The sequence below is a fragment of the Bacillus rossius genome, chromosome 6 (genome assembly GCF_032445375.1).
Source record: "Bacillus rossius redtenbacheri isolate Brsri chromosome 6, Brsri_v3, whole genome shotgun sequence".
NCBI classification, from domain to species: Eukaryota; Metazoa; Arthropoda; class Insecta; order Phasmatodea; family Bacillidae; genus Bacillus; species Bacillus rossius.
In genome coordinates, this window is record NC_086334.1 from 27,957,096 (window position 1) to 27,977,078 (window position 19,983).

Consider the following 19,983-nt stretch of genomic DNA (forward strand, 5'->3'; position numbering starts at 1 on the left):
ACGATACCAAAGTAATTTTTATCATGTACAGAAATAGTGTCTTTGATAATGAAATGTAAAATAGACTAGAGCCGGGGGGGGGGGGGGTTTATATAGTTTAGTTTACGATACCGAAAAAGCATAATATTAAAAAAATGCAATACGTGATAAACAGTGTGTTTATAGTTCCCCACCCAAAAACCCCCATATTCCCGCGCTTGTCCCGGAAGAATGTAGGGGTGGTAATGATGTAAGCGACGTCATTTTGATGACGTCAATAGTATTGTTATGGAATCGTAAAATGCACAAATCCCCAAAAAAAAAAAAACACGAAATATTAAAAACAAAATAATTTAGGATACCGCCCCGTTAACGGCCCCGCATACCCGGGCACACATACAACGTGCAGAGCTTCAGAAGAAACCACGCACTTCAAAAACTGCTCAAGATATCCGAGTGGTGTCTGTTTACTAAAACTATTTAATAATACGCTGAGGCAAATTTCGTTTTAAAAAAGTTTTTTTTAAAGAGTGAAACTGATAAAACGCGGTTTAAGAGTAATTGTTAGACATGAAAGGCCCGATACAGATTCTTGAAAGCACTCAAGGGACTTGCATTGCACTTCTATCTTCATTTCTCCGCCATATAATTGTATGGTTACCCCACAAATCTCATAGTTGCCCTACGCACAACGAGAAGACTGTGATGCCGGGCTAAAACCACCAACGTGCGAGGTCGCACTTTTCATCCAGCCTCACTAACCAAAATAAACCCTTGACTAGCCAGGCCTCTTAATGGAGCTTCTCTTAAAAAAAAAAAATGTAACGTTTGAATTGATACCTACAAAAAAATTAGTTCCTTTAAGTTTTTGATTCCTTAATCGTCCCTCCCCCCCCCCCCCTCCCCCCAAAAAAAAGCGTTTTTAAATATTCTCCGCCCATAGGCGTGGCTAGAGTTATGGTAATGGGTGGTCCTATTTCCAGGACCCACTTATTTAAATTAAAAAAAAAAACATTTCCCGCCTTCTATAAAAGCTTAAGTCATTTATACTGATTAGTTCATGGCTGTATCACGTGCTTGTGACGCAAGGTAGATTGGCTACGAAAATTCAGTACTGCACCGCCTCGCGGCGACGCTCTTGTATGTTCACTCTGCGGAACTTTAAATTGGTTCTGTAAGTACCCTAACCACTCCGTAGTCATGCCCATGCCACAACACCGATTTTAATTGCAAATATGTCATATTCTGCTCCGCGATGCGGAGCGGGCGCAGAGAACGTGATTGTCTATAGTAGACATAGGCAGAGTTAGAGGGGGGCACGGGGACGCATGCCCCCCCCCCCCTCCGCCGGGCCAAAAGGATAAATAGACATTGGATATCACGAATTCTGAAGTAATAAACGGGTAACAAAATAGGTCCAGACTACCTTATATGAACATAATAAATACATTATTTATATCATATGACATGACCTTTATCTTTTATTAATATTACTTATTTTGTCATGGCCTATGGTGATTATTTACAAACAGTGGGTGGTTTTAATTGTTTAGTAAAATAATAACTGCAATGTTTTGGTATGCCATGACTTAAATAACTCCCTCAATGCTTTTTTTTTTTTTTACGTATAACGATAACAACAATACCTACATATGTTTAAGTTAATAATACGTTGTACTCTAAAAAACAAACAATTATGATGAAATAAAAATACAGCATAATCATGCAAGAATATATATCACAGAGCAAGCATGCTATACAACAAAATTTAAAAATGGGCCATTAAAATTTATATCAAAGATTCACTCCCTGGTATTTCCTCATTTGCTATAGGCGTGATTTAAGTACGCATGCAAAAAAATATATATACTTACATTAATCATTCCGCGATGTTTGGATATTCACAGACCACAATTATTACATCCGCAAAAATTTTGGGGAAAAAAAATTAAAGTTCAAACAACACGGCTAACAGACAGTTTGTGTCATAAACAACAAATACGCATATCTTATTCAAATAAACTTTAATCCCTACATCACGGACGCTTGAATTCCATTACATATCGGAGCTACAGCAACAGCGCGAACTGTACATGTCACAACTCATGGATGTCACAACCAAACTGACGTCTTAACTTTCGATGTTCAACTGTTGGATAAAGTAGTAGACGAACGAACAAATTTCCCTGCAGGCCATGTGTTTTCTGTAAAAAAATTCCCTCTTTTCCTTTGTAATGTCAAACAGTCATCACTTACGAAACGTGCCAAGTAAAATGATAAGTGTAAATGATTACAAGTTAAAACATATTTTTGAGGATTTTAGCATCGTCAGTAAACGAATATGAAACTGTTGCACAAAAATGTCGATAAAGACGGAGGAGGGTAAGAAAACTAATGACTTCAGAAAGTTGGAGGTTAGGTATGAACTATGAGGTTAATGCTGGATATTTAATTTCAGGAGTGTTAGCCTCATGCCTGAAGAATCCGAGGATATGTGGCATGCTTATAACCTGATCAGTGAAGGTGACTGTGTACGAGCTTCAACCATAAGGTAGGGGAGTGGCCGATTTTATGGTGACAGTTGTTTCTCTTGCCTTACGTAGTTACATAGCCGAATTTAGGACATTAATTAATTGAGTACATTAATGCAAAATAACGTTATTTATGTTTGCAATAACAGTAATTGTTGTGTAATTGTAATAAGTTCCTGTTTGTAGTTATATTTAAAGGGACCAAATGCAATTTATGTATTTGTTTGTGTCCGAGGAGTCAAACAAATTGTTATTTGTACTCACTGATATAATCGCAGGTACTGTAGAATGTCAGTACTACCTCAGGTCTGTCTTGTAAGACATTTTCGTAAACCTTACCATGTTAATTCAATCAGAGTAAACTTCTTCTCCACCCTTCTGGAAACATAACTCTTAAAGTGTTTATCTGTGCACATTTCTGAATAGCAGTAATTTGATACTTTATCACCCAAGGTTTATAATTGTCTAGTGTAGAAGATCCAATCTAATAAATAAGTGAAACACCCAAAAATGGATCTATTCATTTCCTTGTTTTATTTCTAATTATTATGTCAAGGCACATTCAAATATTTTCAAGAACTTCACATGTAATCAACCATTTAACATTTGCCTGTGGTAACACTACTGCCGCCAAGTTTGAGTCCCGGTAAATATTTAATGGTATTTTGGGGTTAATTTATGGTGTAAAATATTTGTAAATATTACCTGTAATGTAAATATAGTGATGTAAATTTGTGTTGGGCCGTAATTGTGTAGGAGAGATTGTTTTTGAGATACCCTCAATCTTTTGTCACTGTCCTACAGTTTACTTTATACTAACTGCGATCCTGGGGTTCTCCAAAGATCCGCACGAAGATAGCATAGCCAGGATCAAGACTGTTTTCCACTCTAATTGGTTTTCCATTCCACATGAATATTGAACAAGGTAAAAATTTCAGGTAAATCTGTATTGTACGGATTAGCGCCAAAAAAAATCGTACAAATATGAAATAACTTTCATTATATGCTATCTTACGTCCTCTTTTCAGAACCGCCTGCGGAGATAAAAAATTCCAATTACTTTTGGAGATATCGAATTTTTTAATATTCATTTTTTGGCGATTTTTTTTTAAAAAAATTTAAAAATCCGAAAATACCTTTATTCTGTGCTCTTTAACTTCCTCTTTTCATTAAACCCGGCGGAGATCAGAAATTCCAAATACTTTAGGAGATATTGAATTTTTTAATTTTCATGTTGTGCACTGATGCGGCGTTAAGCGGGAAGCCTACGATTCACACATCTTTCTGGACATACCCGAATACTCACGTTGGCAAGCCTTCTTTTCTTAAAAATAGCAAGAAGTAATTAAAAATACTTTAAAACATTGTAGATGGTTGGTTATATTAGGTAAGTATAGCTACATTAAAAAAACTGTAAAATCATTTTATGGTTGCTTAGCAAATAACATTTTAATATGTAGCTATCCAGCGCTAGGAAACAGTTTACATGATTTCACAGTATTTTTAATGTAGCTATCCTAACCAAATCAACCATCCACAATGTTTTGAAGTATTTATAATGTAGCTAACAACCTAATTGACCATTAGTTTTCATGAGTTGCATATTTATTTACAATAAACAAAAAAAAAAAACCGAAGATGCGCGATCCGGCGTTTGCCTCTCGTCTGTTGTAAGAAGGCTTGCCAACGTGAGTATTCGGGTATGTCCAGAAGGATGAGTGAATCGTAGGCTTCCCGCGTTCACCATTGTTGCTTGTTAACAAGTATTATTATTTATTTTTTTCGCGACGTAGTTGAACGACTACATCACGTAAAAAGAAAATTACGTGAGTTCCTACTGTTCATCCTTTTTCCCGGTTTGTTAGGTGAGGTCAGCTACATTATAAATAATTTAAAACTAAACAACCATTAAAATTAATTTTTATTATTTTTAATGTCCGTTCAGTTTCAAAGTATTTATACTGTAGCTGACCTGACCTAATCTACCTTTGTCCCGTTTTGTTAGGTCAGGTCAGTTACATTATAAATACTTAAAACTATACAAGTAAAATTAATTGATATTATTTTTAATTTCCGTTTATTTTGAAGTATTTATCATGTAACTAACCTTACATAATGGAAAATTTCTGTTATTTAGGCATTCATGCACACACGGCAAAATATAAAATGGCGTCTGTTGAATGATTACATAGGGCTTGTATTGCAAAATAAGAACGGCGATATCTCCAAAAGTAATTGGAATTTTTAATCTCCGCAGGCGGTTTTGAAAAGAGGACGTAAAAGAGCATATAATGAAAGTTATTTCATATTTGTACGATTTTTTTTGGCGCTAATCCGTACAATTCAGATTTACCAAATTTCACAATATTGAAAACTTGGTGGAAAACAGTCTTGGCTCCGGCCTTAAAGTACTGACATTAAACATCCCTGGCTTTTTGAAAACAGTCTCAGCTGCGCTATATTCCTAAGTATCTCTGGAGAACCATAGGATCAAGTTGCAGCTAGTATTAAGGAAACAGTAGTTCGTTGACAACAGCATCAGGAATACCGCTCTTTGAAAACAGTCTTGGTTACGCTATTAAAGCACAACACATATTTACGACACTATTTAAATTAAAATTATTATTTACAATAATTTTACACCAACCTTTAACACAAAAATAAATAATAGTTTAAAACATTAAAAAACAAGCTTTTATAGAAATTCCAACTAAAAAATAGAAAATAAATTTTAATTAATTTGAATTATAAATAGTATAAATAAGGAAAAAAATTTATTTTATTGTAAAAAAAAAATGTGGGGTGCTTTATAAGATATCAAAATGATAATCCTTCTACTCATATCTGTCAATAAAATATTTATAACTATTGACACCATGCACCCCACGCTTTTTTTTACAATAAAATACATTTTTTTTCTTATTTACACTATTCTTAATTCAAATTTATTAAAATTTATTTTCCATTTTTTGATTTGATTTTCTATAAAAGCATGTTTTTTTAGTTTTTTAAACTACCTATTATTTATTTTTCATTTTTTAGTCGGATTTTCTATAAAAGCTTTTTTTTAAACTATTACTTATTTTTCATTTTTCAGTTGGGTTTTCTTTATTATATCAATTTACTGTCACTGATGTTTATTCTAAGTCAGTAACTTATCCGATAAATTAGCAATTTGGGTACCTGCTGCCTCCCTTGGATGAGATAGCCGGTTCTCAGGTTCCCTCTCCGAAAATTTCATCTTATTCAAAGTCGGTAACTTATCCGAGAAATAGGTGATCGGCGCGCCTGGTAGTTTCCCTTCTTGGTCTTGGCGCAAAGACACTAGGTACCAGTTTTAGGAGAAAAAAAAATCGCTAAACCTGATTATCCTAGTAAGGATAATGGGTCTAACTGTTTAAAATATTGAATTGTCTTCAGTCCTTGATAAGTATGCCAATTTCGAGTTAATCCGACGTTTTGAAGGGGGTCAAAATCATGTTCAAAGTTTCCGTTACATACTAACATACATACGTATGAAGCTAATAAAAGTATGTTAATATAATTTTTTGCTTGTGGAACAAGCATGTTGCCAGCCGAGTTACCGCACAGGCGAACGTAAAATGGTTAATTACATGTGACTTTCTTAAGAATATTTGACTTCGCCTCAACATAATCATTAGAAATAAAACAAAATTACCCCCAGGTTTAACTGTGTGTGATCATATGATAAATGGGGCAAAGTACACAAAAGAGCAGGAGAAAACCTGAGCAAACAATGGTAAAAGTATCCAAGTTTATCCCTTGATCCTGATGACATGATTCTGTACATTTTGATCCTGTGGAAAATGCTGCTTGCTGTTTTAATTTAGTACGTCGAAAGATCCTGCACTTGCGATATAACAATGAATAATGATTGTAAGTTGAATACAAAATATATTTTCCTTTTTTATTCAACTTAAGATCATAATTTATTGTTATATCACAAGTTTTTGTTATGTGCACAATCTTTTAGGTACTAAATTTAAACAGCAAGCAGCATGTACCACAGAATTAAAATGTACAGGTTTTAATATCATCAGGATCAAGGGATAAACTTGGATACGTGTTACAGAATAATTATCCAAACATTAAAATATTAAAAGTAGCAGCAAAAATTTATTTGACGAGATCATAGAAAATATTGCTTAAACGTGGAATATGATGCTGATAAAGTCAGATTTTCATTTATGATATAAATAAATGATTGTTAGTTTTGTATAAAACATCTACTTTTGTTTACTAAACACTCTTAAAATTCAACTAGATTTAACATATGCAACACGAAAACTTATTCTTGTTTTTGAACTGCCAGGTTTCAAAATGTGCGTGAAATATTACTTGTTTCGAAACTACATGGCTAACTCACTATGATCGTGTATACTCCATCATGTGATGGAGTAAACCTAGTAACACCAACATGTTATCTTAATTGCCTTAAATGATTGTAACATTTACTCAGAAATGTCATCAATATTTTTTTTTTTTTTCATCCAGAAAAGTGCAGAATGAATCAACTACTGGATCATCAACTAGCAGCAGAATACGCACAATGCTCACAATCCGTGTTGAAAGTATTGATTTTGATACGCAAGCATGCATGCTGCGACTGAAAGGCAGAAACGTAGAAGAAAATCAGTATGTTAAGGTAAGCCTGCAGACTGTTCTTTCTTCAGTAACGTATGGAGTTTGTATTGTTACAGTGCTAAGTTCAGAAATGTGATTTAAGGACCCCGCCCAGTCAGGTGTGTATCTGTGATAGTGAGGCGGGATGATAAGTGTGGCATTCGCTGGTGCTTCAAGTATCACCTCTAAGCCCAATGCTGTGAACTGTTGCCCAGTTTTCTCGTCATGCATAGGACAACTATGATAGCGCTGTAACCATGGCATTATATGGTGAAAATATTTAATTAAGGTGTAATGCAAGTCCCCTGAGAGCTTTAAGAATCAGTTACGAGCATTATTATGAAAAGATACGTTTTAGCCCTTTTTACACACCAAAAAATACAGTTTGAAAACAAAATATGGAAACAGAACTACTCAACTACCCTCAAAGAATTCATAAATCCTTTTCATAAACAGATACCACGGATAATCTTGAGCAGTTTTTAAATAGCGTGGTTTCTTCTGAAGTTCCAAGTTAGAATTTACAGTAATTATACAGATTTTATCCAAAAATAATTTATTCTGCTTATACCCAGTTGTTTGAGTGGGACTTTAAACTTGCAACTATTTTTTATATTCATTCTTTACACCCTTGGGTGTAGAAAATTCAGCCTAACAAGATCAAAACATTAATCCCTTTCCATTTTTAAGGCTCATTGTGTATCTTCACGTATTTTAGATGGGAGCGTACCATACCTTGGACTTGGAGGTAAACCGAAAGTTTACTCTGTCGAAGCCTGAGTGGGACTCTGTATCTTTGGATCGAGTAGATTCAGCTTGTGATCCAGTCCAGGTAAGATAATTTGTGCATCTATTAATATTTATTTTTTAACTTATGATTTTATATCTACCGCTCAAAAGAATTTTAGCATGTCATCATATTTATTCAAACTTATCAACTTAATTTGTTAGCATGTTGTTCAGTGAAATAATTGATATAAAGTACTGAGTAATGTATTTTAATGCAACCCTTATTTTTATAAATAAAAAAATAAAGGAAACCATGTACATTTATGTATGAAATATTGTTGGAATGATCAAATTGTCAATCTATTATCTTGAAAAAGTATTTTCATGTATTAAAAATATCAAATTTCATAAAGCAATTCCTAGTATTGTAGGAAATCTAAAAATTAAGTTAAAACAAATCAAAAATCTGCTCATTTGAAAAATACAGCTTTGTGACATGGTGTGTTTTACCTCCGGGGTACAGAAAAATGTGTAAAACTAAAAAGAGTTGGCACTTTTATAAACTGTCAGATCAGTGGAACTCTATGGATTTATAGTGTAACATTTAAAATTAAATAATAAAAAAGTTAATAACTTTTATTGCCAAAAAAAATATTTATTTTATACTTAGTGTAACAGCAGTGCATGCATATTTCTTTGTTAATTAATTCTTACTAGAACAGAAGATCCAGGTAATAATATTACTGTATGGATGTATTACTTGATATGAGCTGAAAATTTTTTAACATGGCAAAATTTTTCTTAAAAAAAAATAATATGGGGATGAAGTCAAGGCAGCTTATCGGACAGAAAAATCTTAAGATTTTTATTGCAAGTTTCCATTGTGCAATTTCTATTTTATTTGTGAATTCAGTTTTCAAATGGCTCGTGCTCCCCAGAGTGCGGACGTAGCGGCTGTAGTCATGCAAGAAGGTCTGGCACACGTCTGCCTCATCACGTCGACCATGACGATCGTGCGGGCGAAGATCGACGTGTGCATCCCGAGGAAGAGGAAAGGCAATGTTCAACAACACGAAAAGGTTGGCAATAATTGAACCGTAGTGCCATGACCGAAACCACTTTTGACTTATAAAGACCTGAGAATATTTACTAATTTTTTTAATGATCTCAAAAAAAAATTCAGAATTGGTCTGAAACAGCAGGGGGAAACTTTTTTTTTTTTAACTCAGATTAAGTTTGGTTGGTGTTCCAAGATCACTCAATTATTCACCATGTTGAGGAATTCAAATTAATTTTTTGTGTAAATATTTTGTCATTACACCATTAAGGAAACATTCAGCATCAAAATAAACTATTCCTTGCAAATAGATAAATTTATGAATAGGAGATACACCCCAAAGATAAATTACTCACATGACGGTGAGATAAACTGAGGTAATACACACGGAGAGGCCGCGGGGACGGGCTGGCGCTGGATCGGCTGAAGCCTGGCTGTTAGCCTGGAAGAAGAGCTGGGAAGCGGGAGACAATGCCTCATGAACATGTGTGTTGCTGTTCCACAGAAAGTACCTGTTCAAATGGATTGTATTTTCGTGGGTAGATGCGTGGTTCATTACATTCAGCTGGTGACTGGTGACTTATAGGAAAACATTAAAATTAACAATGTAAAAAAAAATATCGAGTGAAGGTCTGCGAAAATTTTTTTTTAAGGAGCAGTGATAAAATAAGGATCTGTACACAAATTTTTTAAAGAAGATAAATGGGAACTAAAGTGAGAAATGCGTGAAGCAGCAGGCTGGCACAACAAATTTAACTATATAATTATATATATATATAATATTTAAATATATTTAAAAAATGGTCTTCTTACTTGTCATTTAACTATTTTAAATCCAAATTAAACTCAGAATTGTATTTATTTACCCACATAAATTAAGCCTATCTTTTACATGTAATTCATTATATATACATATATATATATATATATATATATATGTGTGTGTGTGTGTGTGTGTGTGTGTGTGTGTGTGTGTGTGTGTGTGTGCGTGCTTAAGATAGGCTTAATTTATGTGGGTAAATAAATACAATCCTGAGTTTAATTTGGATTTAAAATAGTTAAATGCCTAGCTTTTACATGTAATTCATTTATTTATATATATATATATATATATATATATATATATAATGAATTACATGTAAAAGATAGGCTTAATTTATGTGGGTAAATAAATACAATCCTGAGTTTAATTTGGATTTAAAATAGTTAAATGACAAGTAAGATGACCATTTTTTAAATATATTTAAATATATAAATAGAATGAACAGAAAATTATACTATGGTTAAATATAATAAAAATAGAAATGATTAAATAATGTTTTATTTCATCATTTTTACACATTTAATCACAAATAAAATAAAAACAATTAAAAAAATTGTTGCATTGTTGGTAACTGCTAAAATTTAGGAATCCAGAACTCTATCGCACATCAAACATTAGTAACTAACGTTTTATCATGTAAATTTTTTTCAACAACTAAATCAAAATATCAATTAGAATGTCAAATTATAATTTTTTTTTTACAAGCAGTATTTTTATAATAAAATATTATCTATAAAAAACTATATGTGAGAATTCAAATACATAGTAAGGTCTCAATTAATTGTTTGTTTACAACTATTGCAGGATATAATTAAGAAATATTTCAAAATTATGTCATTTTAATTAACTTTCAACTTTCAACAGCAAACATTTAAACCAACGTTTGTTATAAATCATGGTTGTAAACACAATTTATTTAGTGAAAAAAGAAAAAGGATTTAATATGGTTTTATGGTTTTATATGCTGAAGAGATTAATTTGATATTGGTTACTACTTTATAAACACAGTAACAAAATTTGATGATTTAAGGGTTCAATCGTAACTGTTGAAATGTTTGTAGGTTTATAAACCATTAGATTCGTATGGTCTCATACTATGCAAAGAAACCATGCTGGCAGACACACCCAGTGGCCCACTTAACCTGCAAGTGCAGTGCGACTGAATTGGCTAGTGTGCTTGTCTGTTTTTCTTTCAACCTCTTTCGTCACGAAACTGGTTTCACCCAATCTTGATTGAATGTCTTTAATTTTTATAAGATTTGTTTTTTTATTTCTTCTTTGATTATTTATTATAGATAATATTGGCTATTATAAAGCCTATATAACATCTAAAATAAAATAAAAAATAATAAATAAACAAAAAGCTTATCCTCCCCAAATTTACCTTAAAGCAATTAATTTTTAAAAAAATATTAATATAAATAAGGTTAGTTTTTTAGGTCTTTTCCAACCATTTTCTGATGCTATTAAGTTGTTTTCGAGGGAAAATATTTTTCTTTTAAAATATTTTTTTTTCCCTTATTATTTTTCTCCTTTTTTTAATTTATTTTTTGTCGTTATTGATTTGGTTGGTTATTCCTTATTTTTATTATTTGTATGTGTATATTTTTTTATGTTTGCTAGTTTAAATGTGTATAGAATTATGATTGCTGGTTGATTTTCAACCTCCTTCTAAGATAAACAACAGATGTCCACCAGAAACTCAATAAAATGTTTTAGTTTAACATGTACTAAACTTCGAATAGTAATCATACAGAGAAGAAGATTATTATGATCAATTAATGACCAGAAATTGTTAAAAAAAAAGAAAAGAAAAAAAAAATCTCCAGAAAGGATACTATTTGCTCTTATCAGTGTTACAGTGAAGTTATGCAGTATTAAATATTGAACTCTTATCGTGCCATTTTTTTTTTTTTCACAGGGGCTTGCAAAATATTTTGAAACGGTGATGCAGGCCATCTTGCGTCACGTGAACTTTGATGTGGTCAAGTGCATCCTCGTTGCGAGTCCTGGTTTCGTCAGGGACCAGTTTTTTGAGTACATGTTCCAGCAGGCAGTGAAGACTGATAACAAAGTCTTGTTAGAAAACAAGAGTAAATTTCTACTCATACATTCTTCCAGTGGATTTAAACATTCTCTCAGAGGTGAGTTAGTGACTGTGAGCATTTTAAAGTGTGTGCGCGCTTCGCTGTGAAGAAATGATATTGTATTAAGGGAGTGTGAATTTATTTTCTGTGATTGGGCAAACTTAGTTTATATATGTTTGACAGCTAGAAGCAGTACACAAGTGTTAATACTTTTTATATTTAATCATCCAGCCCACATATTGATTCCAAATGTAAGCCATACTGTGCATTGGAAAATGAAAAACTTTTTTTTTAATATAAAATATGATATCTCTTTTTAAAACTACTAAATAATAATAAAATTTAGGAGTGCAAGACTGATAACTTTATAATAATCTTCTTTTAGCATCAGTGGTTTTTTATCTCCATACAATGTATGTACAGTATGGTTTTTGTTTTTAAACAACTGTAAAAGTATCTAACCTGTAAAACAATATTGCAACACATTTTCGATTGTCAGGTAGGCAGAATTTTTAAGGTGGCTTAAGAATTCAGGTAAGGAAATTCTCAGGAAGAGCCTCACAAATAAATCAAGTGAAGTATAATACTCTCCTTGCCTTAACTTGCCTTAAATAGTGACCCTAAAATGTTTTTTTTTTTTTTTTTTTTATGGAAATAGAAATATCTCTTGAAGAAAGAACATAATTTTATAAAATGTTTGCATTTCAAATGGGTGATTATGAGAAATAAAAAATTTCTTCAAATTAGTTGTCAGGTAGCTGTAAAATTATTTACTACTGAAATTTTTTTTAGCTGATTTCCAACCACAAATGTTTCATGCAACACCAAAGCAATTAACAAGTTCTCATTCATAACAATATAATTTATAAAATAAATCTTTTAAATAAGGTAACTGTGTAATGACTTGCCAGCATAATTTAGTATTTATTATTCATATATGTATTTTAATTTAATATTTAGCATTATTGTGTAAAATATACATATGTGTAAGACCATTGTTTTTTTGCTATGCTTATGGCTAAACTGTACATGGGTAAATGAACAAATAATTTTATTAATAGATTATAGTTTTTATATTGTAGTTACCATAGAAGGAGAAGTTAATGGTAACATATTTTCATTTTTTTTATGACATCTTGAGAATAATAAAAAAAATGCTACAATTCTTTTACAGAAGTACTAGCTGACCCAGCCGTGGTCGCGAAAATGGCAGACACAAAAGCAGCAAGTGAAGTGAAGTCATTGGAAACTTTCTACACTATGCTGCAGACTGAACCTGCTAAAGCTTTTTATGGCTTCAGGCATGTTCAGGCTGCCGCTGAAGCTCAGGCGATAGAGACGCTTCTCATATCCGACAATCTGTTCAGGTGAGCTTCATGGACGTTTGAATTGGTTAAGGAAAGTCAGGGAATTTAATTAAAATCCTGGGAAAGTCATGGGAATTTCCCAGTGGTGGTAATTTGAGGGGAAAATAACGTATTGTGCCAATCTGCCATCACCGGAGACTGTAAAAGCATTTTTTTCTTTCTTTCATGTGTTGTTTTAGTGCGTAGTCAGCTTTAAAATGGCATATGCATGGATATGTTCTAATTTTTTAAGAAGTAAAAAAAAATGGGATTGAGAACTTGGGTAACTATGGGGATGGTGGCCGGGTTTTCTGTTTTATAAAATTTATAAAATATGTAAATTATTAATACAAATAAGTCAGGGGAATTTGAAATTTTGTTTTTGGAAAGCGAGAAACAAATCAGGGAAATGTTAATACAGATTTTTTGTGGACATCTTGTTCATGGTCTTAGTATTACTCGAATAGTTTTTCTAGTAGACACTGGATACGCATTCCAGAGGCCTCGGGTTCGAATCCAAGTCTGGCCGTTTTTATTTGGTTTTCCATGGCTACCTAAAATCACTTAAGGCAAATGAGGTAGGCCATGCTCGATTTCTTTTTGAACTTCCTTGAATTGTCTCACTGAGAATTATCCTGTCCAAATGACCTAGTTGTTAACGTGACTTCGACAGTGTGTCTACAGGTCACAAAAGTCACGAAAAAGACCAGAAATAAACAGTAGTGGTGCTGGAAGTAGAGAATTGTTAATGTCTAGCACCCTTTTGCTAGCTTGAATTTTTTGAAGTCCCACTTCAGTTTTCAACCACATATTAAATAGTTAAAATATTTATAAAATATCAAAATATGCCAATGAAATTTTTTTCTAACATAAAAATTGTCACTTTCGTGTGTCTAGATCTATTTCGTACTATTTTTCTTATTGTACATATTAAAATAACTATTTTATTAAATGTCCTGAAAAAGTCCTGACATTGTTTATCCAGAAATTTGAAGACATCCTGTTAAAGCAAAAAAGAAATAAAACACTGTTTCAGCACAATAATCTGATGGAATCTCAAGTAGGCCTATCATACCCTCAGAGCTACCAAATTTATTTATTTTTATCAACAAGTTACTTTTAACAGGTCATTATGATAAAATAAAACTTAGTTTTTTTTTTAATTTTAGGTATTTTTGTAACGTACCTACGTTCTTATTTTGGTCTAATGCCCCAGGATTCAAGATGTAAAGCTTCGGAAACAGTACGTAACGCTGGTCGACAACGTCAAAGATTTTGGTGGTGATGTGAAGATCTTCTCGAGCATGCATGTTTCTGGAGAGCGTAAGTAGCTCATGCCTTGGCGAGGCAGCTTTTCACTCATCTCCGACTAAATTATTATTTCACAGGAGAAACTATTTGTAGCAGTCTGTAGCAAGTCTATAATCACAGCCAAAATATTTAATATCAAATGATATGAAAAAAATTTGATGGCAAAAATGGTTGGAACCAAGGTGACATAGTTCATGTAAGATTTTTAAGTAAGGATTGAATGTTATCAGCTGATGCCCTTGATGAAATACAACAAGAAAGTTTTATTCAAAAATTCTAATTCCAAATTTAAAAAAAAAAAAAATTTTATTAGTTTATAAAGTTGTTTCTAAAACTTTAGTAGTCTTTGTGTATATCTGGCAACAGAGTACACTGAAACCAGGATAGTGCTAATAGCAGATATTGTGTTTGAGGCTCTTGATGTAATTTACTCTAAATAAAATAAGTAAATAGCTACAGATAATTTTAGTTTTGTAATGCAGTTTAGTTTGGATGTTTCATTGTAGCACAAACAGAACAATGTGATTTCATAATTTGAATAAACATGTTAATTAAATGTAGTGGTTGTCCAAAATTCTGGTGAATAACTTGTGATTTTGTTAGTGTTCTCTTTTTTTTTTTTTTGTCAACTAATAATTTAATTTGCCTATGAATAAAACTGCATGGCACTGGCATAGTAATGCCATTTTTTTTTCTCTAGCCTTGCATTAGTAGATTTTGAATTTTTCTAGAAAATCATTTTTTCCTAATACATTATAGATTAATATTTTGAGAAAATATTCTGTCTCATATTACTTTTGGCATTCGTATATGTATGACAGTTTTTGACAAAAAATTCAAAATTAAATATTTTAAGACATGTAGGGTTATTTAAATTACATAGTACCGTATTTACTCGCATATAGGTCACGGCAATTTTACCACATTTGATGGGGGAATAATGAAGTGCGACCTATATGTGAAGAAAAAATTTTTGAGGAATTTTTTTTGCAATACGTATTTTGCTTTAAAATGCGAAAAATAAGTTAATATAGGTATAGGCAAATTTATTTACAAAGTACACGTAGTTAATTAACCAAGCGAATTTTCATTACAAGAAATCAAACATACACAAAAAAATTAAAGGCAACAAAGGCAACGAAAGATTTAAATGGCATCTTCGAAGAAGGGGAAAAAAAACTGTTCAAAATGTTCACGCAGTAAACACAAAAAAAAAATGGTAAACGAAGGGCGATGTTGCACTTGGATGGAAAACAAGTAGAAAAAGGGAAGGGTAGAAGCAATTGTTTCCCCAGCCACTATCTTATCTATGTCGGGAACTTCCTCACGCGTCAGACCAATCGCACATTTAAAACGAAAATCGCTGTAGATATAAAAAATCATAACAGGCCTTTTTTATTCGTATAATTAAATTTACTACAACTTTTATTCTGTGCATTTTTTCAATACAAAGCACTGTTTTCGAGTTATAGTCTACAATTAAGACATTTTAAGAAGTCAGGAATCTAACTTGACTTCTATTTTCTATATTCAGTTATTACGAGTACTTGTTGTTACAGCAATTTATCACGCCATTATCAGCTCTCGTAGTAGCGGAGTTTTACAGTACCCGTTAACTCTCTTGTGCACGGCGCGCCGGCCATTCGCGTCATTAAATTACCGGTGCGACCTATATGGGGGGAATCTTAAATACCAAATTAAAGACCTCAAATTATGGGTGCGACCTATATGCGATGGCGACCTATATGCGATGGCGACCTATATGCGAGTAAATACGGGTATGTAACAGAGGCAAATGTAGAGAGTAAGAGCTCTGAAGATAGACAAAGGCTGAAATATGTACATGATATCAGATGTAGGATGTGCTAGGAATGGGGGATGAAAATAACGGAACAGCATTGGAGTTCATGGGTTACAGCAAACCTGTGTGCATACTGACTTGAACAACAGCAACATTTACTATTTATACTGTAAGTATAACCAAAATCATCTAAAAGTAAAGGTGGCAGTTGAATAACATTTTATCCAGGCTAATACATGGGAAGAAATTTTGGCTGTTAAGGTTAATAATTAGTAAATCTCTGCATGCAATATGTATATTCTGCTTAAGTATGAAATGAATACTGTATTTATGTGCTACTATATTTGTGTTCATAGCTTTTGCTGTCTCTCTGTAGTCTGTTAAATGTTTTGTTACAGTTTTTTTTTTCTCCGCCATTTTAGCTGTGCAAATATTTTATAAGCATAATTTTTTTCCGTTAATGAACTTTGCAGACATTCCTGCAATTATTTTCACCAATTTACAACCAATACAGCAATTGTCCTCCAACTTTTTGATAGTCATGTGGCATTTAACAATATTTTGCCCATTGTGTGCCTTTTTCACACACTCATACGTTCGTTGAACAATTCTTGCCGTGAGGAAAAGTTATTTAAAACTTTTTTTTGGTCATAGTCCATTGCTGGTTTACACTGTGTCCCCCTCAAGACTGGACAAAAAAAAGTTGAATCCGTACACATACAGCAAACAAGCCAAGTTCAGCCGATGTCAGAAGTTAATGCATAGACAACACAGAGAATTCCGTGGAATGAACTAGTCGGAAAACTTTCACAGCACAGACTAACACAGTGAGCTGAAAATGAAACAGTTGCAACAAGAACAGTAAATACAGACGAACAACAACCTATATATTTCGATTCATGTGTATGTAACATTAAATGTTTACACTGGTAATAATAAAGTGTAAGATAGATGTTACGTGATATAAATGTCCATTGTAAATAGGCCTTTATAGAGACTACAAGATACACCATGCTTTTGACTTGCACTGTTACTCTTGTGGAGTCAAGATGTAAACTGGCTTTTACCAACAGCTGTATTCGTACCTATTTTACAAAATGGATCATTTTAGTGTTTTGTGTGGGTTTAAAGGTATTTCTTACACTTTACACAGTATTGAAATGTACAATTCTAAACCCAGCCTTGATAGCTTATAAGTGTAAGTTTACAAGTTGTAATGAATTAAAATGTAACTGATAGGTTTAAATTAGAGGATAGGGTTTCGCAAAAGCTGGAATTTCGAGATGGCCACTAATGAACATTACAACATATTATGAACGGAAATGTTACGTGTTAAACAAGCAGCACATTGCTGTTAGGTCCTTGAAAGCTTGTTTTGGAGGTTGAAATTTGATCAAGTTTGTCTGTGTGGTCTCAGTTGATTACTTTAACCACATAACTGCATTATTAGTCTGAAAACTAGTACACAATATTAAACATGTTTGAAAAGATAGCATTTCTAATTTATTCTTTTATTTTTATATTTTGTCAGAGCTGGCCCAGTTGACTGGAATAGCAGCAATCTTACGATTCCCCATGCCAGAGCTAGAAGAAGATGAAGATGAAGGGGAAGAGAGTGAAGATGAAGCAAAATAGTTTACTTTTGGAAATTGTTTTTATTTTTTTTATTTATCATGCTCATATCTGTTTCCAATATTCAGGTTGGGGAGAGATTAAAATTATGTAAATATCTTGAATGTGTGAAATTTCCTTGGTTTAATTGACAATTTCCTCTGAGTTTATCCATATTATCACTATCAGTGGGACAAATAAGTGCCCTTTTTTGCTTTAAACATACCCATTAAAAATCTGAATCTTCACTTCCTGTTTGTGTAAAGACTCATGTGCCAATGCAAGCTATTTTGGTTTTTTTGCCTTAATACATGCCAATTTGGATATTTTATTTTCTTGTCATTAATATTTATTAAGGTATGTTCCTGTAAATTTATTGTGATTTGTGGTTGGATCACAAATTTTCTCACTATGCAGATGTTCACTGAACATTTTTTTCCACCTGCGAGAGGTCATACAAGCGTACCAACTCTTCACATCAATTATATATGCTGAAAAGAATAAAGACAAACATAAAATGCAAGAGAGCCATCATGATAAATTTACAGAAGAACCCCTCAAATAATGGAAATGACAAGAAAAAGAAATCACCAACATGCTCTTTGCCTAACAATGTAACACAAAACACTACCTTTAAACATACTGTTGCATGACTCACTGTTTCACCTACAATAGAATTTATTGTATCTCACCTAAAGTCTTATACACCTCATGTATCTTTAATGAGCACAATGTCTGAGATAATGTTTATCTGTCTGCGGACATTATTGAAACAAATTCCCCTAAAACACTGGACTGAAACGTATTAATATTTTTACATCAAAAAATATACCTTGAACAATGGGTATGTTAGCAAGTTACATAAATATTTTAACCATATTATTACTACATCACTTAATATCAATTATTAATAATTTTACCATATTTGAAAATGAAATATATTATTTCAACTTCAACAATAAACAAAGGATGAATTTATTGGAATTTTCAGTGCTTTACATTGTTAGAATGTTACATATTTATTTTCTTAATTTATTCAAGAAAAAGTGAAGAAATCCCACAAAATTTTCCTATGTATTCCCCCTTCTTTTTTACTCACCGTTCTTCTCAGCAGCCATGGAATTTTTCCTCAGTTTTATGTCACTGCTATTAAAATTGTGTGGTCCAGTCAAAGAAAGTGTGCCTCTGTTGATCCTTCTGTTCAGTCACATCTAAGCCTCTGGGAATCAGGTGTACTCTTGAGACCCAAAACATCCCTACATATAGCCATGCACATGTTGCAAGGATTATGTTACAAGATGGCTTCGTTAATTCTTTTGTTAATTAGTAAATATTTATTTTACATATTTTTGTTTTCTTCCTGCTGCTTAGAATATTAGAGGTGTAAAAGTAACGGAAACAAGCGTACCTGTATGTATTCGTTACTATAACAAATAGTACTCGTTACTATCATATTGTTACGTTACTCATTACTTATTATAGGTACCGCATAACATGCTATGTTATGTTACAGCAACGAATCGAGTCGTATTGCGTACGCGTACAGTATGAGGTCGCGTAAACAATAATAAATTGAATATAAACAATTAACAATATTTGATAATTAACAGTTTTTGTTGACCAAGAAACAAATAAATATCATTAGAGCAGCTTTATTATTTAATCTCTTTTAAGATAAGAACAAAAAAAAAGTGAAAATACGCGATAATAAAAACAAAAACTTACATATTTCTAATTTGTAAAAATAGGTACTTTCTTATGTTGTTTCTGTTCCAATCTCAAACTTTGTCTACACACACAATACCTTTAATAAACAGTAAAAAACTTACACGACGAATTTCCAAATTATACTTTACTTAATAAACAAACTTCGTTCTTTGTAACGTACATTTTTAAATTCATTGAATAAGCGCGCATTTGCGTAAAACATACAAAAAATGCGAGTAACGAAATGCATTCGTGTGTAACGTTTCGTTACTCGGTACTGGATGGCAAACCCGTTACTCAGTACCGAATACATACGGTTTGCTACAGCTCTAGAATATTATGTCTGGGACATTGCTG

At 32.5% G+C, this 19,983-nt stretch overlaps 2 protein-coding genes across 10 annotated transcripts in view; one reads left to right on the top strand and one right to left on the bottom strand.

The window, feature by feature from the left end:
• LOC134532929 (CAP-Gly domain-containing linker protein 2) overlaps positions 1 to 2,107 on the bottom strand; it is a 129,140-nt gene extending 127,033 nt beyond the window's left edge. For all 9 annotated transcript variants that reach the window (XM_063369999.1, XM_063369996.1, XM_063369997.1 and 6 more), the window contains exon 1: positions 1,854 to 2,107. The gene's annotated coding sequence lies outside the window, so the exon portion shown is untranslated. The remainder of the gene's footprint in view (positions 1 to 1,853) is intronic.
• On the top strand, positions 2,035 to 18,044 carry LOC134532932 (protein pelota). The gene is made up of 9 exons (XM_063370002.1): positions 2,035 to 2,361; positions 2,438 to 2,530; positions 7,026 to 7,176; positions 7,873 to 7,986; positions 8,822 to 8,962; positions 11,685 to 11,907; positions 13,025 to 13,217; positions 14,413 to 14,519; positions 17,840 to 18,044. Exons 1-9 carry the CDS (start codon positions 2,321 to 2,323, stop codon positions 17,941 to 17,943), a joined length of 1,167 nt encoding a protein of 388 aa, XP_063226072.1. The 5' UTR covers positions 2,035 to 2,320; the 3' UTR covers positions 17,944 to 18,044.
• The last annotated feature ends 1,939 nt before the right edge of the window (positions 18,045 to 19,983 follow it).